Source organism: Athene noctua, chromosome 5 (assembly GCF_965140245.1).
Source record: "Athene noctua chromosome 5, bAthNoc1.hap1.1, whole genome shotgun sequence".
In the NCBI taxonomy this organism is placed as follows: domain Eukaryota; kingdom Metazoa; phylum Chordata; class Aves; order Strigiformes; family Strigidae; genus Athene; species Athene noctua.
The window spans coordinates 7,552,143-7,572,279 of NC_134041.1; the positions used below are offsets into that span (position 1 = coordinate 7,552,143).

Consider the following 20,137-nt stretch of genomic DNA (forward strand, 5'->3'; position numbering starts at 1 on the left):
GCAGGGGTGTCTGGAGGGACTTGGGATAAGGCGAGGAGGCAGGGACACAGGTGGCACGACAGAGCTTGGCTGTGCTTTGCTTGGGGGGGTCCCTTTCTCAAGGGATACACTGGGGTGTGTGGTTGTGAATTGGGGTAATAATTCTCTTCTAAACAAAACTTATGTTTATGCTTTCTCTCCTAGGAAGCAAAGGATTTTCTGAATTATGTTGTTCAGTGAGTATCTCTTGACTCTTGCACCACTTGTTATGTGGAAATGATAATCGAGTTGAGATTCTTTTCTGGCGGAAGGGGCCAGGGTGGGAGAGATGCAGAAGTTCCCTTCTGCCCTCCTGGACACAGCACTGCTGGTGTTTGCAGGAGGTGGCTGCTCGTCGTGGCAGTTTAAGCAGACTTTGTTGTGGTTTGGGGAAGGGTTAAATAACGTCAGACCAAGTGTGTAAATGTCTGGGTGTTATGTTGGTTTTGGTGAAGACGTGAGCGGGTGTTTGACACTTTGCTGTCCGTGCTCCCTTCAGAAAGCTCCAGTTTGCTCCCCTGGCCCATCCCTGCCCTGTTCAGTTCCGGGTGGTGGATTTGCCAAATACGCATCTGCTCTGTAAGGTGAAAACTCTCAACAAAGGTGATGCCAACTCAGAAGTGACAGTCTATTACCAGGTAAGGTGTTCGCTTGGTGTGCGCTGGCCTGTTCCCTCGGGTCGCTGCCGGTGCTCTGGCTGTACTCCTGTCACAGCCTGGAGAGCAGTCCGTGGGCAGGGATGTTACAGAGAGCACACAGAAACCTCCTCGTGCAAGCACAGGCCCTCGGCCTGAGGCTGAACCCAGCTGGGCTCTCGCAGTGTCAGGGTCAGAGTTGGGCATCTTCCCCTCCCGGCCTGTGCTGGTAGCTGGGTTTGTGCCTTGGTGATTTCTTGGTGTCCTCACCACTGATTTTGTGGTCCTGGGCTGAGCCCTTCCCCTCTCTTCTGAAGGCCATATTGAGGCCCCTGCAGAAAACAAGATTATTCCAGCTGTCCCTGCTGTGAATTGTCATTCAGTGCTGCGGTCCAGGCTGAGGTGTGTGCCACAAGTGTTGCCTTGGTCTGAACTGTAGCATTTAACTCCATGAAATCACCCTAAATTCTTCATTTTCTTTCTAGTCAGGTGCCAGGAACTTAAGGGAATATACCCTTATGGAGCTGCTTGTGGTAAGTAGATGTCTGTGTCTCCTAACTCACCCAAGGGTCATCCCTGGAAATGGTGCTTGGAGCTAGAGGGTGCGAGGGGAGTGAGGTACATTCTGTGTACATGTACCTGCGTCTGCTGCTCACTCTGATTCAACCTGTGAGCGTTTGGGGCAGGATCCCCAACTGTGGCAGGGATGGACAGTGCAGAAGGCTGTTCTTAGCTGCCAACCCAGAAAGCTGAGACCTTAATTCAGAGGGTGTAGCTGGACAGGCAGCACTTCAGTTGTGACCACGTTTGCGTACGGAGCCCGAGGGGTGGCTGCAGAGGAAGGTCACTTCTGCTGTAACACATTTGTGCTCCGTTTCAGATGCACATGGAAGAGCCTTGCTTCGACTTCCTGAGAACCAAGCAGACCCTCGGGTGAGTGCGCTGGGGAGCACAGCTCCCCCACACCTGCTTTTGCTGTTCCCTAGTGTTTTTACTCTGGGAACCCTTTCTGCACAGTGACTTAATTCCTCCATTACTCTAATGGAAACACCAACATAAACACATCAAAACCAAGAGCAGCCATCGATACGAGTTGCTTTTGAGTCCTGTAAGAATTACATCCATTACCAGTGTGTTAACTCAGAAATGATTCAGCATAAAGTTGTTCCTTCCACTTCCCAAATCAGCTCCCTGTTCCTCAGGGCTGTTTTCACGGACGCTCTGTGGTGTGTAGCAGCCTCCCTCAGAGGCACCCTTCTACCTCAGGAAACTGGAACGAGTTTTTCACAGCTCTAGGTCTGTCACTCTGATGAATTAGTTTGCAGGAACACAAATACTCTTGACAGGCTTAAAAGGATTTCCCAAAAACGAGTGAACGTTGAAGTGCAGTGATGCAGGAAGGAAATAGGACTGTTGAGAATTTATATCTGAGATTTTTGTCTAGAATACCAACACTGTTTTAACTTGTGGTACATCCTGTAAAAATGAAAATTTAATTGTGCTTGTGGAATGACTTTGTTTCCCTTTTTTCTTTTGTGTTTTTTAAGCTACCACGTGTACCCTACCTGCAGGAATACTTCTGGGATTCTTGGCTTCTCAGTCACAGTCGCAACCCAGGCAACTAAATACAAGTAAGTGCTCGGTGGTTAACACTGAGCATTAAACGCAGGAGTCGCCCCTGAGGTGGCCGGGCCCCTCTCTGGTGGCCGTGTTCACCCCGTCCCCCTGCAGAGGCTCAGGCCAGTGGCTGGGCCTGGCTGGTGCACTCGGGCTCTGCTCAGGAAGGTGTCGTGGTCGCCTGCCAGCCTGGGACAGGGACAGTCAGCTGCCCCTTCCTCCCTGTATTTTGCTGTGTGGAGGATCTTGGCAAATGGCAGCTGTTGTTGCTGCTGTCTGACCAGGAAGGACTTCAGCACAGGAAATTTATGGCAACTGGTTTTAGCAAAGTGAGGCTTAACAGGGTGGCCAGTGGACCTTGCATGTACTCGGGCACTGAAGAGCTGAGCCCTGTGGGCTATAGTGAGGTGTCAAACTAACTCTGTGACCATGTTTGTGTCGTACTTTGTGTAGGGGGTGTATTTACGCAACATCCAGCTCTGAAGAATTATTACTGAGTTTCACTTAGTCTTCTCCTTGTTCTGTTTGCTCAGGTCACAGCTGATTTCAGTTTGCTTTTGCATGAGCTTTCCAGTGCACCTGCTCTCATTTATGAGTTCCCACCCTGTTCAGGCCATGGAGGGGTTTTTGAAATCTGTGAGGGGAGTTCTGTAAGAGCCCAAAGGGACTCTCAAAAGCAACGTCCTGCTTCAGCTTGAGACACTGCTGACCCTTGCAACATAGCGACTGAAATAAAGCAATAGCCTTAAGCTTCTTAAAACTGCAGCAGCCCCGACTTGAACGGGAAAAGTAATCCAAAGACTAAGCAAAATATCCTACTGCCCTTTGAAGATACTCTGCCCGCAGAGCTCCATCTGTTGCCAAGTAAATCCTGTATAGCCTGTTCTTCCAGCTCGCTTTCAGCAGACAGAACAATATTAGGGCTTTGTTCAAAGCTGGGGGTAACTGCAGGTATTTGACCTGCTGAAGTTGAAGGGTTCTATGAAAAATATGCAAGTTATGAAAACTAATACTGCGTTGGTGAAAGTTTAATTAGCACAGAGTGGTGCTGCCTCTTATTTTTACATTTGAATGACCCTTCCATTACTGAATTGTGTGTCATCAATGTTTCAGCAACCTCCCAATCCCTCACAGCCCATTACTTTTCTTTCTTTTTGTCCTAATCCCATAGACCATCCCTGTTGACATGTGGGGCGCAGGACTGCAGCTGGGGGTCCTGACCCAGCACATGCTGCTATTGGGCTTATTGCAGCGTAGGGCCCCCACAGCAGTGACTCTGATGCCAGGGAAGAGAGGAAAGCTGCTATCTGGAGAGGGAAACAAGCCTGTCCCACATATTTCCTTGTCACTTTGAGGGCTGTTTTGCTATTTTATCCTGCAGATTTGGTTTTTTTCTTTTTCCTGCCTGATTTAACTATTTAACTCTCTTTTAGTTCAGAACTGGTTGACAAGAAAATAGAGGAGTTTCTTTCTTGCTTTGAAGAGAAAATCAAACATTTAACTGAAGATGCTTTTAGCACCCAGGTAAAACTTGGTCTTGAAAAGATCTTCCTTGAACTGCTAAATGACACCCAAACTGGAGGATTTTCTTACACCTCCATCTGGCATGTTTCTCAGGTTTTCCAGACAGAGGATTTGCTCTTAAATCCTGCCTCTTAGTCTGTGGTCATTCTCTAAACATTTGCTCTCTGGCCATTTAGTTAACTTTGAAAGCAATGAAATACCTTGTTAGTGTAATTCAGGTTTTCTATTGACTTCAGTGAATACAATAGTAAATTAAGGTAGTTTTAAACTCTTTGAAACTAATTGTTTTGTCTTTTTCAAACATAGGTTACAGCTTTGATAAAACTTAAAGAATGTGAAGATTCCCATCTTGGAGAAGAAGTAGACAGGAACTGGAATGAAGTTGTGACCCAGCAGTATCTCTTTGACAGGCTGGCCCGGGAGGTGCGTGGTCCCTCCCTGGGGTAGCAGCTTTACATCAAAGCATAAGTAGGGGGATTGATGCCATACTGATTCTAAGATTACACACTATTTTAAAAAAGGTTCTTTTGTCTAATGGGATAGAGTTTGTAGAGAAACCATTTTTATGTTTAAAATGACTTGAATCACCATGGTGCTACGTAAACCTCATTTCTGTGTGTTTCAGATCGAAGCTCTGAAGTCTGTTACAAAATCAGACCTGGTCACCTGGTTCCAGGCTCACAGAAGCAACAAGAAGAAAGTGCTGAGTGTACATGTGAGTGTCTTGCCAAAACCACCAAACTCTGATAACCTCAGAGAGCTCAGTAAGGGGGGTGGGTGTGGAAGAGCTCTGTAATCTAATGTTTAATGGGGTGGTTATCCACACTGCTGTTCAGTATTTTCTACATTTCTAATTATTACTGTCATTTCAATTGCATTTAAGCATCTGTATTTGTCAGGGCAGATGAACACTGAATGAGAGCCACATTTCTGTTTTTGTTAACTTTTTTCCAGGTGGTTGGATATGGAAAACATGAAGGGGACTCAGAGGTTACAGCTGTTGCAGAAGTACAGAATTCTTCATCTGGTGAAATACCTCATCTTATTTTCTTGCCCCCATCATCTCTGATGACTAATGTTACTTCCATCAAGGACATCAAAGCTTACACATCAACTCTGAATGTTCTCCCTTACCATAAAATATTAAAATAAAAATGACGTCTTGCCCTGCAGTGATGTGTAATCCAGGTGCTTTCTGCAATATAAACAATACAAACCTATTCTTATTAAACCAGGGCTGTAGCATTAGTTGGGCTGAAGCTGGCCATTCAGATCCCGGTTCCTCAAATACATTTCCAGCCAACTCTTCTCATTAATCTCCTACGTTCATTAAGAACAGGCACAGCCCCGACTCTGAGCCGGCGTGAAGGGAGCGTTCCCCACCACCAGAAAGCCACCACCTCTCCCCTCTGGCTGGCTGCAGGTGGGGGCTGCACTTCTTGGTTCAGTGTCTTGTGTGTTGTCCCTGCAGTGCTGCAGCAGCTGCCGACTCGTGGTTACATCTCCTCAAAGAACGTATTCTGCAGGTCTGCTGGAGGAGTTAGAGTGGGTGGGAGGGGAAAAAAAAGCCTGAGGCTTCACTCTCATGCTGCTTTTTTTTCAGTTTTTCTGTATGTGCAACATAGACAAAATTGAGATGAAATCAAATAAAAGCTAGATTTAACTGTGGAAAGGAAAATAGTTCGATTGCTACATCTAGCTACTTCCTCAACCATTATCTAACTTTAAACAAAAGCACTGAAATGCAAAGATTCCTACAGTGTTGGTGAGCTAGTAGAAACAAAAGGCTGTATGTAGGTCCTAGAAAAACTCCACTCTGGATGCTGCAAATTCTGTCCCTTTTACTAGTTCATTAACTACTTTAAGAAAGAGGTTTTAGCTACAAGGATTCCAGTGGGGAAAAAAAAATGACATTTCACATAAAGCAATTGATTATCACTCAGCTGAAAAAAACCACAGTCTTGCTGCAAAGGTTTATTATGAAATAAATAAAAAGTCCATAAGAGAAGTTCGAAAAATCTATTTTATGAAGCTTTAAGATGCATTGAGTAGAATTATCTATGGTTACATTTTAATCTCAAAATAACAAAGTTATTTTGGGCAAGACACTGAAATGCCAAAAGATTTGATTATCATACAGGTGGAAGATAACATTTACGTAGCATTTTCTAACAAATTGTCCCATCAAAGGAATCCTCATATTTACACATTGCAAACATTAGCTAGATTTAAATGATGTCTTGCATTTTGTTTCTTGTTTTTTAAATATGTAGGACCCAGGAATATTATGCAACTGATACCAATGCCATGGCCTTCACAGTGGTTATACAAAGTGTATACGCTTCCCGGCCCAGGCTCTCCCTGCTTTAGAAGCATCAGTCGGGGCTCCCCGAGCCTGCCTTTGCAGGAGTCCAGCACAAGTTACTGCACAGCCAAGACGTTTCGTGTTTCATTTAATTGCTTATCTGCATCAGTAAGTCCAGTATCCCTGAGATAGGAACCACTGCAGTTGGAGGGGTCAGGTTCTCCAAACGGTACGTACGTGATAATTAATGACTATCTTGGTATCAGATGTAAACTTTGCTAAGCCAAGGCTTGAACGTTTTCTGGCTTTATAACCCACTTAATGTTTACTGGCAGCAAGTCGTTTCAATAGTGGCTCGTCATAAACCCAGCACTCTCCATCTTCATGGAATAACTAGAAAAAAAAAAGAATAATCGGATGTAAGCTCTTAGTGACTCCACTGGAAAGGAACAAATGCTGTAGGTTAGAGGCCGTTTACACTGTTCAAATAAAGCTCACCCTTGTTTCCCACGAGGTCTCGTTCTCCTTTCTGGCTCTGGCTTCAGCTCTTTGTCTTTCTTCCAGCGCATGCTTTGCAGCTGTGGCTGCATCGATGTCTCTAATTTTTAAGTTGTAGGTTACATCTTTCCATAAGCTTAAAAAAAGAAATTTGGAGACTGCTTTATAGAAGCAAAGCGCTACAATGTTGTAGAAACATATTACTGGCTCTTAGTCATTGATATTTGTTTGAATTAATGTAGGTCTCACTTTATCGAAAGGGCAGAAACCCCCCAATATATATTAAACTAGAACTGCTCTGGCTAGGAGTGAGGCAGCTGCAGTGAAGCTCTTTGCACCCCCCTGGAATATTTGCTCTGGAGGAGGATGTGACCAAGAACTGCAGGTCTCCTCTTGCTCCTTAAAACCCCAACCTGCTTGTACCTTGGTTCTGTCCTGCAGCAAAGGCTAATGAAGAGCCTTTGTCCATGCAGTGAAAGGGTTAAGTGCACCAGTAGTCACACTGCTACTGCAAATGAGTCTGTCTAAAATGGGAGAATTAAGGGGGGTTTTTTTAACTAAAATTCTTACCAGCGAGACTCAAAGTCGTCTTGGTCCTCCAATTTCCTTACCTTCTTCTTAATTGTAGGCATTTTCTTGGTATCTATAAAGACAGCATTCTCCTAGAGAGTGAGATTTAAAAAAAAAAAAAAATTAGTATTTTATCTAGACTTAAAATTTATATACCCTTACACTCTAGTACACTGGTTGTGCATGAAAAACAATCATTCTTTAGATTCTGTTCTTGCTGTGACAATCAGGTTACCTTAAGAACAAATTAACAAAGTCGAATCAGGACTTTTATCCCAAATCCACCATTCTTGTGATCTTTTGGGCAGCTTCATAGAGTTCCCAGCTATTAATTTTGTTTTAGAAAAGCCCAAAGAACTTTAAGCACCGTCTTCCATTTGTGATGGAAAGGAGAAAAAAACAAATAGAGAAATAAGCTGCTTTACCCCTGTTGTGTATTTTGCATACATGACACCATTCCATTCTCCTTCAATTGAGCAGAAGGGTTTCTTGTCGTTAGGAGAACTAAATAGAAAGAAACAGTCATTTCTTGGTTGTATTACAGTAACTGAAAGACACTAAAGGATCAAAACTTTATCCTAACTGCTGTACAGTCTGTTTTATATCAGCCCTTTAAATGTCCATCACCAGTACACAAAAGACAGAGGTTCTGTTTACAAGTGTTTTGCATGAATCAGTTCAACTGGATAAACCTTTAAAGGACGTGCTGTCCCAGGGTAAGACAAGTCTTGCCCTGGGGCTGTATCTGCATTTCAAAGTTTAGGAAATTAGTTACAGGCTTCCAAAACAGATTGAGAGTGATAAGTTTAAAAAGGTTTCATCAACTCAAAGCTTCTTCCCCAGACTACTGGGAAACACAAACACTAGTTCACAGATGACATCTATCAATGTTTGTCGAAAAGTGATTTAAAACGAAGTGAAGGCCCTCGTTTTGCCAGCATCACTTACTGACATTACAGCAGATCTCCAAGTAAAACGAGAATCTCCACTGAATTCTCTGCTCCAGGCATGTGCACAGGGTCTAACCAAAATCCACCAAACCACGGTTATAAAAGTAAATACGTAAAAGTCTGCAGCAGTGTTAATGCTGAAGACATTTTGGATAATGCTGGAGTGAAAATTTAATTTTTTCTGGTAATCAGCTGAGAATGTTTTAGAGCAGAAGGTGAGATGCAGGCCTATTCAAGTTTCCTCACACAATTCTTGGCTATAAAATGGCATCCCGTGACAGGTAATCGTGAGCTACATTATTGGGTGTAGCTGTTCCAGTATTTTATACTTCTGACTGTCTTGAAAAAACACTGTCAGCATTTAAGTAGAGAAAAAGGGAGATTAACTGAAGAAACCTGCTTACAAAATTTCAGCTGTAATTCTGTGCTTCTTTCCTCCATAAAATGGTTTTGTGTGGAAGACGATGGAAGCATTATAACCTGTCTTTGAGCAATTAATACTGCATTCTCCACCAAGTTCTATCCATGGCACAGTGAGAATAGACCTGCAGTTATAAATATATGGATATATTGATAACCTTGTGATAAATATTAAGCATGAAATATTACAAGGCATTACAAATGAAAATACCAAATAAAGCATTTACTTGCCTTCCATAACCATTAGGAAATGTCAAAATATAGTGTTCATCATAATCTAGGCATGTGACACACCCTATCAAAGAAAAATAAAAATAGATTTTTAAAACGTCCAGCAAAACCTCTACAGAACTCATAATGATCTCCTGAATAATTCACTGCAAACAGGTACCGTAAAAGGCAAAGCGAAGAGCTTTATTTAGATGCTGAGAATGCCTAATGTCTAGAGGAGGCAGGGAGAGTTGTGTTTACGTGAAAAACTGGGACTTAAATGATTTCAGCACACAGAGTGTGCAGAAGGAATCGCAGATTCCTAGATACGGAAGCTCAAATTACATGAAATCAAACATTCCTTACATTTAATAGGATGACCTTAAATAATTTCTGCAAAAATTCCAGTTGCAGAATGTAAATTTATCTTCTATTGTTAAATTTACACACACATACCTTGCCCTATATTATGAACCCCAATAGACATTCCTAAGAATTTTGACTTGGTCCATATGTGAGCATTGAACTGTATCCTCTTGCTAAAACACTCTGCGTAAAATGCTGAAACTGAAGAAAAATGTATTGTTAAAAATAACAGCACTAGACATTAATACATTTGTTTCCAAATTCATTTATCAGGAAATATGTCAAAGCACCACATACTTATGTGGCAACAGAGTTTGCAATTTGTTTCTCACAAAAACAGTTTACAGAGAAAACTTTCAGCTTTTACGTTTGGAGAGAAAACGTAAATCCAGGATTTAAACCAGGAGCTGGTTTTACTGTCGCTCCTACCCAGGTGCCATGTCTGTTAGCAAAGTTACTACCAACTTACTTGGAGGATGATGAGAGACCTGCTCTGCCACAAACGTTACGCTGCTTTTACTGACCCAAGGAACTGGTCCTTCTGAAACTGGCTCCTGCATGATAGTAGAGAGGATTTTCATCACTGACAGTGTTTAGAAAACACTAGATGCTTCCAAGAGAAGCTGCTTCCATGTTTAAAGGCTTCTAAAAATGTACTGCGGTGATTTTAATGTATTTGTCAGTTTGCTATTTGATGGGGAATAACTCCTTACTCCTGAAACTATGATGCTTTCTGAAGAACATGCAGCTTCTGTTCTCTTGGTTTTACGTATAAATGTGTTGGGGGAGATGCCCACAAATCCTGAAAGAGTCATGTATAAATCCAATTACTAAGTAATATTTAAATCCACTTCATTTCTCATTAAGTAATAAGAAATGAGTGGCAGAAATAATTTTAATTTTTGCTTCGGATAGGCGTATTAATAATGATCAGATTATATGTATCACAAAATCATAAAGCAACATTCATTTCCTGAGGCGTATCACAAAAACTGTAAATCATCATTAGAAGCAATGGAAGCACAAATACAACATTGTCTTTATGTCAGCAAAGAGCAGTCCAAACATTCACCTCAGAAACAAAAGAAAGATTTGCACAAACTAATTGGGATGGGGAGAAGCAAATTAAATGTGAAAAAGGTACATGTTTTATATCTAAACAATCACGTGTTTAGATATACTACATGAGGCTACATGAAGTATCTCACAACAACACTTTACATATCGTTGTTTGCAACTTCCCAAGGTGAGAAGCCTAAATGGGGTGGTAAGAAAAAACCCCAAACCAACAACAAACCACCCCACACCAGGATGCACTGCAAGTGCTAGAGCTTTTCTCTAGAATCAGTGGAGCACCATGTTGATGACGGTTCACGTGCATAAGCTTAATTAATCCTTGAGTCTCACTAAAACTTGGGCAAGTGAGAGAAGAGCTCATACACTGGTAGGTGAGTTCAGATTACGGGAGTGGCACTACTGTTACTGTGTCCTTCACTTCACCAGGCATGCTCCAATAAAAGTACAAAAGGAAGAGTAGTCGCCAGACACCGATGCACAACTAAAATATTATCCAAGCTCAGAATCCAAACTTCAGAAGTCTACAAAAAGGTTTTAAAAGGACAATTAAATATACTGGAGAATCTGCACTGCTTCCTGGATTGTAAGTGAAAAAAAGAAACCCCACTGTTAAAAACACAAGGGTTTGGAGAAATTATCTTTTTTTAAAAAAAACCAGAACTTTGGAAAGAAAGTAATTCATATTCAGTGCTATGAAACAGTTCAGGGAAAAAAAGAGAACATTTTCAATGTGTCAAATAGTTCTTAAAAAACTAATGGCTCAAATTTTATTATGCAATATATTTTAAACTTCTGTCCAAAGAAAAGGGGGAAGGAAGGAGGGGAATTGGTTAAGAAATCACCATAGTTTGTTGGTTTTGCTACTTAAGCATAGCATAAACCATTTTGGTCAGTAAATTAATAAGGCTTTGGGAATTACTTGCATGCATTATAGGCACCAAAAAAAACATACCACAGGAAACTAACCATATCATCTTCACCTTCAGTGCCTGGTAATACCCAATGACATCGGAAGATCTCGCCCAAAATAGGATTGTAAGGCTTTTTAGCAACTGACCCTTTTCTTCCTGCATGAAAAGCTGAGAGGTACCATTTAACCACTTGAACCATTCGTTCCTTTGGATCCTTCTGGTCACTAATGCTACATGGGCCAAAAGAGAGAAAAGGACAGGCAAAATGAAATACAAGCACGTACCTCAAATACAGGAAAGCATTTTGGATGTCTGGTTGTTTTACAAGTTTGACTGCTTGGGCTGTTTTCCAAGTTTACATCAAAACCCAGGCAATATTCTTCAAAACTACCAACTTATTTCTGGCAGCCCACAGGGCTGTAAACAGTGTCAGACCCAGTTAATGCTCTACTTCAGAAGTCAAATACCTGACAAATAAGTCTGGATGTGCAAAGAAGTCAGCATACATTTCCAACAGTGATCTTCTTTCCAGGATAAAAGTTGGAAGAACCACCTGGGTGAAGAAAAACAACTCTTGCAGACCAAGATACTTTAAACACCCTGCACAAGAGCGTTCTCTGTACTAACTGTAAATAGCATACAAAGCACACAAGGCTTCATGTGCCTGTAAGCTGATCGTGTTCTCAAACTTACCAATGAGTTCTGACACATGCAGGTCAGTTGCCATCTTCCATAAAATCAAAGATTTAAGAGGAACCATCTCGTCTTACATATATCCTAGTCCCACTTAGAATGCATCCAGCTACATGGCTGAGCTTATCAAAAGCTGTTCTTAATTATAGGAACACTCATTATTTAATTTCATCTATATGTACGCTATTTTCAGTTGTAGTTAGTCTCGTTCCATGTAGTCACACCCTCTTATGTGTCTCTTCATGAAGATGGTTAACCTCTTCCCTACCACTTTTCTTCCCCAACAGCATTTGCAGGTTCTGTTGTTGTGGATCTGCTGTCTGCTTCAGTGTGCTATAGACCCCTGCTGAAAGCAGCGCTGATTGCTGCTGCTGACTTTAAAGCAATGCAAATGAGATGCACGCTCACGATGCTTCTTGGCAGCTTAACTTGAGATCAGTAATTTTCAACTATTCCTGAAACTCCCAAAACAGACATTTGGATCAATTCCTATTCAGAACTGCCTTCTGTAGCTTGCCCGTGAGCTGCTGGCTATTTCTTCAGAAAAGTTTTAAGTTTATATTTTTATTGTCTATTGTGAGTTCCAGATTGGACAGTTGAAGTCATCCACTTCATCCAACTAATGATAGGATTGACCTCCCCTACTTTTTTCCAGTCTAGAATTACTTGTTTAAATTTAACCAAGCTGCCTAGAAAGATCAACACCTTCAGAATGCTTTTCCTTCAGCCTTAAGACAGACACCAACGTGGATCACATTCTCTGTACTTGCCAGATCTACCTGTAGCATTTTAAAATACACAAGCAACTTACTCAATATCCCAACAAGCAAAGCATTCCACTATATGCTTAACTCCCCCTTTTATTTTATTTATGTCTTATTGAATGTGACCATACACCGGGATCTTGTAGATCTTTGTTCTAGGAAGCTAAAGACAGGAGAAACATGAATACTGCATACAGCCTTCCTCTTATCCCAGCTTAACAGGCACTCCAAGGATCGGGTTCAAAGTGAACAGATACTTTCCATAGAAAACTATTTTCCCAAAGAGATTTTAGCAGTTGGATGTATTCATTCTGTATTCATTTTTCCCCTCCCAGTAATAACTTCAATTAAAAAAAAAAAAAAAATTACTGTGCTAAAGAGATTGTAGTGTAACTAGCTCTTAGAACAAAAACAGTTAAATTATTACTTTAACATTGAACTGATTTACACAGAATTCAGGGTTTACTCCCTCTCCCTTCCCCAGGAATGATCAGTTAGCAAGTTTACCTTTGTCAGATCCATCCCTAATCTCACTTGTGACAAGAGATGCATAATAACACTCTTATGTTCTTCCACTGATTCTCCTTCCCCGTCATCATCTCGATCATCAGGAGGATCGAAGAGATCTAAAAAGACCAAATTGCTTTTGTTTTTCTCTAACCTTTTAGTAAAGAAAACCATTTTCTCTAAGTATCCTGTCATATACATACGATCATACATATTTTGACACAGTTTACACACAGATTAACAATCAAGAGCTCCTCAGTGTTAAGTTCATGCAGTCCACTTACCAGCATCATTTGTCCCATTAGACATGGAAGAGTTGAGGGACTCTGTGGTATCTGGACGTTTCAGACTACTTCCCGTGCTGCTCCGAGTCAGGACTGCAGCAGACCCTGAAGAACTAAAGAAAAGTAATAAATTCTCACACTTCACAATGAACTAACTCAGACCAAATTATTATCATTTGATATACACAGATAAGGAGCTTACTGATAGACATTAAAATACATGCTGCATGTTAATTCACAGAAAACTTAAAATGGACTGTAGCTGAACGAATGGGAAAGCCTGCAGTCTAAGATAACACCTGAAGGCACAAAACAGCTGACTAACTCCTCTTTGAACTGTGCAGCATCTCGCAGAATTAATTTTCCGATTCATAAAAAAGAAGAGTAAATAGAGATTTTGGAGAAAGGCAGTCAACTTCAAAAAATGTCTTTTAGTAAATGCGAGAGGGAATTGGCTGTTTACCAAAGGCTGCCACAAACGCCTGTGAAATACACCGTGGTCTCAGATTGTCTCTGAGCTGGTGGCTTCCCAAGTTTGGTTTATGTTAAGAGTTTTGCCAACATAAATACTTGATGGAATGGGAAGGAGCAGAGGAGGAAACTGCATCCCTCAGATGACTGTGCTGGGGGAGGGAATAATCTTACTGTTAAATGGGGTGGGGTTTCTGCCTTCCTGTACTGTTTTTTTTTAAATCCAATGTGGCTTATTCAGTTTAACTAACTTCTACAAGCAGACAAGCCACACCCTTGTAGATAATTGTATTCAGCACACACAGCATACTTTCAGCTACTTACTCCATACATCGCTTTGGGGAAGAACTGCTCTGATAGAATTCATCAGCATCATAGAACTCATCCTCGCTGCTCGAGTAAGAGAAATCTGGGACTGTATTTGGCGACAGGTTGACATGGCTTGGAGAGGTAAGACTGCTGCTAGGTGCTGATTGCCCACTTCCTATGAAGTATTAAAAATTACAGACAATAAAAACCAAGTTCTTTCAAGATCCACCAGTTCTAACTTAGTGAAAAGGATTGTTCAAATCAATAAAGACTAATGTGATCTCAGAAGGTATAAGATCTTACAAAATTAGAAGCAATAATTAGTCAGGTTCATACCAAGTTTCATTTAACTGATAACAAAAGAAAGCTCACAAGGAAAATCAAGAACACGGAACAATAATAAAGTATAAGAACATGTTTTGTGCAAAGTTGTTGATTAAAGGTAAAACAACAATAATGAAAATTTGTATAGATTCATAGTATGATTTATGATGGAAGGGATCTCTCAAGATCAAGATTCCATAATCTTTCTAGGGAACCTATTCCAAAGTTTGAACCACCTCATTATAAAACCAATTATAAAACATTTTCTAATACCTACTTGGAATTTCCTTTCTTACAGCTTGTGCTGACTGCCTCATCCCTGTGCTGTGCATCTCCAAGAGAAGCCCAGTTCTATCTTCTTTATACCTTCCCAAGAGTTGGCGGAAGACAGCAGTAATATCCTGCCTTAGCTTGATCTTCCTAAGGCTGAACAAACCCAGTTCTGTCAGCCTCTAAGTACGTCACAGGCCTCAGCTTCCTAATCTTGGTGGTCCATGTCTTTGTACTGTGGAACCCAAAACTAGTATTCAAGATGTGGTCTCACAGATCCCAAGTAGAGAGGAACAATCACTTCTCTTAAGCTGCTCTTTACACTCTCACTAATCTAGCCAGGTACGCAGCAAAACCTTCCTTCATCACCAGAGGGGCACGCTGCTGACTCCACTTGTTGCTCACCAGGACCCCTGACTCCTCTTCTGCCAAGCTGCAGGTAACCCCACGCAACAGAGCAGGCTGAGGTCTATGCCCATCATAGCAGGGCGGAGGACCTTGCATTTGCCTTCATGAGGTTTCTGTCAGTCCCCTTCCCCAGCCAGTCACAGTCCCTCTGAACAGCAGCCCTGTTCTGTCCATTGTTCTCCCCAATTTGGCAAGGTCCATGTCTAGGTTATTTGAGATGTTAAGCAGTATTGAGCCCAGTACCAACCCCTGAGTAACACCAGTAGTAACCTGGTTGCCATCTGGACCTCATACAGCTGATCACAAGCCTCAGGCCTGGCAGTCCAGCTAGTTTTCACTCAACTTGTATTCTACTGATCTAAAACATCTTTTTCAAATTTAGCTACAAATGTATTTGTGACAAAATCTAATTAATAAGGTTTCTAAATTTGATTACGTGAATCCTGTCTCACCCCTAACTCACTGTTTTTCAAGAGTCATAGCAATAAAGACAAACCAGGTTAACACTGACACAGACCTTTTGTGGAAGTCACAACAGAGGATATTAAGCAAACTAGAGGTATTTACACAACAATCATCAGAAACTAACTAGAAGGAGAGTTGCATAGAGTGAGCCTAAAAACTAGAACTTTCTGGCAGGAAAAAAAAACCAGCAGTGCTATTTTTCATTTTCAGACTGGGACAAATACTGTTCAAGGAATGTATTAGTAGTGTTCTGGGAAGGAAGGGTAGTAATAAAGTAGCAACAAATCATTTACACAAAAAAGAAAAAAACTTGGAAGGGAACCGTGAGAGTTTTAGCATGATTGGAAAATATAACGAATACAACTGATCAGGAAGCAACAGTCAACACGGGTAATAAGAAATATGTTAACTATGTGACTCATTTAAAAGAAATCCTTAAGTATTACAGAAGCTGTAAACAGATTGTAAACAGCAATTTCATATACATTATAGCAACTTTTGCTTCAAAGCATCTACTGTAGTTTTAAAAAGCCCAACAAATGCTATTTCTTGTGGGGGAGAGGAGGGAATCGATGATTTAAAAAACCCAAAGGCCACACACAACATATTAACTGCAAAGTTCTCGTGCTGATTACTGCAAGATTACAATGATGGAGACAAAAAAGAAAGCTGGCAATACTCCTATGTATTACATAAACACGGTGGGGAGAAAGTGCAGAACAACCGATTTTGACACAACACTGAAATATATGCTGATTAAAAGCAAGATGTAGGCAATACAGTTAATAACAGCTAATTACATTAGGTTACAAACACTATATAGTCAGGTTTTGCTTCCTGTACTTCAGTTAAGACAGTTACACAGAACTGTACCTGTACTATTTGGTGTTGGAGTCTGATTTCCAAGTGATGCTACTACAGGTCCCACTGGCAAAGACGAGGGTCGCTGCTCTGACTTGCACAACTGAGCAGGTTCTAGGGGATATTTTGATACGTTAAACCCAAAATTCACATTTAAATATGAGAATTATATTTTTGTTGGGAAGGAGATTCCACATTATTTCACCTCACCAAAAATGAAATCCTTTTCTCTAAAAGCCATTCAGAGAGAAACACATTTCTGTCATTGTTATCTAGCTCTTTTTTATTATTAAGCAAAGATGGCATTTTTAAAAATTGCAGATATTTAGCTAGAAAGCATTTATCTTTCCTGAAAATTATAGCTTCATTTATTTTAAGAAAGCATATTAGAAATGTAAGCTAGTAACTTAGAGCAAGTAAAATATATCAGCATATCCACAGAACTAGAGGCAGATTTACCTGAGGGCTAAGGAAGCTCCATGCCTCCTGCCCCTTTCCCTTCCTTTGCACCACTGTGGTGAGCATGCACCACTAAGTGCAGTGTGCACCTGTATTGCATATATGACACAGAAGCTACCCACCATTAAGCAGCCCCTCCATCTAGATTGCTTCTGAACATTTCTACTGAGGTTCTTTCAGCACGCCGTACCTGGAGGTATAACTGCTTGGGAAGGCATCGTGCTGATCACTGACTGTTCCAAAGGACTGGGCTGATAGACTGCGTCAACAGGGTTTATAGTGCTCTGAGACAAAAGAAACAATAGCACATTTTTTCTCAATTAAAAAAAAAAAAAAAAAGCATAGATAGCAAGAACATTGTGAGTAGAAGAAATGCCCAAATGCAAGATAGCAAATTCCTGAGAGAGGAAGTGAAACACAAATTGACAGTTGAGGACATGAGAAATACTTTCAAAGTGGTAATACTTCAGTTCTTTACATAGACTTTACACTAAACTGAATTTGCTACAGATCTGAGTCCTATAAAGAATTCTTATTTCAAGTTCTAGCTTCTGGTATTCCTTCCAATGTCCATTAATAAATACTGCATGCAAAGAGAGGAAAGTTAGATGCAAATTATCTGGCAAAAAGTAGGCTAGGTCATCTGTATTTTTAAAAGCCATTTTTCAAAAATTTATTTGTCCAGACCACACTAAATCAACCCATAAATTACAACAGGAATCACCAGCATGCTTACAGCCACGAGGCAGCTTTGTGCCAAAACTCTTTCCAAGCCAAGCTGACAGTTCTCAGTGTGTCTCCAGTAGAGGACATTTCAACCTCTTTATGAATGTGGACACTTTGAAAATGAAGCACCAGTTCAATTTGACACTCACAAAAGCCACTGACTTCAGTATATATTCTTGGCTTTTACACAACAAGCCTCTTGGAAATCTGAATTGCAACATCTTTTAATCCAAACTAACATGATTTTGCCTTGCTTCACTGGCCTGTAACTTTATCACCTAAGTATTGTTTGCTATCTATGTTTACATGCAACAACCAGTACTTCGTTGTTCTGGGTTGTGAGTTGGACAAAAGGCACATGAAACCCTTTTCCAAACATCTTGCAATTTAAAAATATTGACCTATGTCAGAACTATTAAAATCTTTGCCTTAATTTGCTAGGAAATCTTGCTACTGTGCTTAAACTAAAGAATATCAAGCACTGGGAGGTCATACAATACTGTCTACTTTTAAAAAAGTTCTTTTTTAAAAAGAGGTAGATGAGCTTTGTCTTTGAATTTAGTCAGTATGTTTATTTCAACCCTCTTTTTAGATCAATATTCAAAACATCAGAAGAGAGTCTCTAACTGTTCTTCCCTCCCTTAAGTCTATTAATTTCTCTTTGCAGACTGAAACAGGGTCATTTTAACCTTCTTCCTCCCATTTTCCTACAAAAGGAAAATGTCTTTCTTGCCCCCTTTCTTGGTTAACTGTTATTCTGAACTTTATTCTACATTTAAAATCAGTGAAGCAGTGAAGAGTATTATTTTTATTTTATAGCACAGAATTTATTTAGTTGAAAACAAAAGTATTATTCTCTGGTTATTTAAAAAAATCTCCAGTTAAAAAAAAAATGGCATAAAAATAGCTTTCTACATTTTCATTGGTGTTCCTAACAAGCATACAAATAAATAATCCAGTACATAGACTGTTACTTCACTGTATTCCAGCACAAAATCAATGTCCCCCTTACACATTACAACTGCTTGTGCAATTATGCATGCAACACAGGTAGGTCCCTGTCCCACATATTTCACACTTTAAAATCATTATTCTCTAATTCAGAGTTAAGAATCCTAAAAATGAAGATGGTCCTATGATACACAGGATGCTATTGCTATCTCTAGCTCCCCTAGTTTTAGGGAAACAATATATATCCAGAACATTGGTGTGATAATAGAAAAAAACCCTAAAGTAACTCTGATTTTTGTATGCCGAATTGTAACCTTATCCTCAAACTATTCTCTACACTGCAATATGAACTGGAGTTTCTTGTTAGGCATTTTGGGGTATGCCTTCATGGTTTAGAAACAGATGAAGCCACATTTGAAAGTTTTCTACTCTAACAACTCAAAAAGAACCACGCAGAAGCAACAAGACCATCATCCCACCATGGTATCAAACATTGATCAGATTGCTGCCTAAGTGATTCCTGCCTGACCTTTAGCTCAAACTAACATTGACCTCAACAGCATCAAAAATTCAGTCTTCACAATCACTGATGCATCAGTTAATATATTCTTACAGAAATACGTTTTTCTTCTCCTCAGCATAAGCCAGCCCACTGACAATTAGAATAGTGATTAATCACATTCAGACTATAGTAAGTTTTAATATCTATATGAGATTTCTGAGTTGCAGATCCAATGTGCATACGACCTCTGCCTGTGGTAGTGTCTAGCTGCATAACCTCTCTTTTCCACGGCACATAACAGAACCTATTCCTTACACTTAGACCTGAATTACATGACTCACCACGGGGCAATTGTTATGGTAAGCATGAAACCGAAATCTGTATGTGCATCTTTACTCCAGAGTTCATACCAGAAAATCATACTGCTAAATCTGTATATAACAGAAAGACAATAAAACTTGGGAATTATTGTTAGCTGTAATGAAAACAAACTATGGGTTTTAGAGTTATGTTTTACTGAAACCAATCTCCTATTAAAAGTATCTGAAATGTACTCAAGTGACAAAAAGAGAACAGAGAAAGAGAAGTCACATGTGACTGAAACCAAAGATAATGAAGTTACATTAAAAATGCAGAAGTTATATTAAAGAAGAAACATTGCTTAAACAGACATGATACAACTTTGCATCAAATGAGCAATGCTGTAGAAAAGACAAACTACTTGAAGCACACAGATAGCTGATCTATTTCATACATAAAAGATACTTCAGATGGAACACAAAACTATTTCTATTCCAATAATTTCCCTTTCATCTGTTCACATGGCAGATTTTTATCTGAAGTGTTCAGTCATAATACTGCCATTTAAGGCACTCAGTTTAAAACTGATCACTATATCTGCTAAAGGCAAGGGTGTTAGCCAACCTCAGAAGCTAATGACTCGACAGGAATTTTAACAAGACACTTGAAGCAGTAAATTAGAGAAAGGAAGAAGTTATGTTGCAAAATGAGTGGAAATTCAGGTCTCTGTTCACATGTTCTG

General features: G+C 40.2%; 2 protein-coding genes across 10 annotated transcripts in view; one reads left to right on the forward strand and one right to left on the reverse strand.

The window, feature by feature from the left end:
- The window catches only part of NRDC (nardilysin convertase), a 30,094-nt gene extending 25,128 nt beyond the window's left edge, over positions 1-4,966 (forward strand). Inside the window, exons 23-31 of the mRNA XM_074906219.1 lie at positions 184-215; positions 518-656; positions 1,139-1,186; positions 1,534-1,586; positions 2,201-2,284; positions 3,704-3,794; positions 4,101-4,217; positions 4,420-4,509; positions 4,749-4,966. Coding sequence (XP_074762320.1) covers positions 184-215; positions 518-656; positions 1,139-1,186; positions 1,534-1,586; positions 2,201-2,284; positions 3,704-3,794; positions 4,101-4,217; positions 4,420-4,509; positions 4,749-4,946 — 852 coding nt within the window. The 3' untranslated portion in view covers positions 4,947-4,966. The remainder of the gene's footprint in view (positions 1-183; positions 216-517; positions 657-1,138; positions 1,187-1,533; positions 1,587-2,200; positions 2,285-3,703; positions 3,795-4,100; positions 4,218-4,419; positions 4,510-4,748) is intronic.
- A 772-nt stretch (positions 4,967-5,738) lies between these two features.
- The window catches only part of OSBPL9 (oxysterol binding protein like 9), a 64,830-nt gene continuing 50,431 nt past the window's right edge, over positions 5,739-20,137 (reverse strand). For 5 of the 9 annotated variants that reach the window (XM_074906227.1, XM_074906221.1, XM_074906225.1 and 2 more), the window contains 15 exons: positions 17,107-17,200; positions 16,470-16,571; positions 14,145-14,304; positions 13,350-13,462; positions 13,066-13,184; positions 11,569-11,654; positions 11,157-11,331; positions 9,583-9,667; positions 9,204-9,314; positions 8,769-8,832; positions 8,522-8,662; positions 7,593-7,671; positions 7,168-7,259; positions 6,598-6,733; positions 5,739-6,492 (listed from right to left, as the gene is read on the reverse strand). In XM_074906227.1, coding sequence (XP_074762328.1) covers positions 6,418-6,492; positions 6,598-6,733; positions 7,168-7,259; positions 7,593-7,671; positions 8,522-8,662; positions 8,769-8,832; positions 9,204-9,314; positions 9,583-9,667; positions 11,157-11,331; positions 11,569-11,654; positions 13,066-13,184; positions 13,350-13,462; positions 14,145-14,304; positions 16,470-16,571; positions 17,107-17,200 — 1,632 coding nt within the window. In that variant the 3' untranslated portion in view covers positions 5,739-6,417. Of the gene's footprint in view, positions 6,493-6,597; positions 6,734-7,167; positions 7,260-7,592; positions 7,672-8,521; positions 8,663-8,768; positions 8,833-9,203; positions 9,315-9,582; positions 9,668-11,152; positions 11,332-11,568; positions 11,655-13,065; positions 13,185-13,349; positions 13,463-14,144; positions 14,305-16,469; positions 16,572-17,106; positions 17,201-20,137 lie in introns of all 9 variants that reach the window. The other 4 variants (XM_074906229.1, XM_074906228.1, XM_074906223.1 and 1 more) reach the window with 1 other exon arrangement.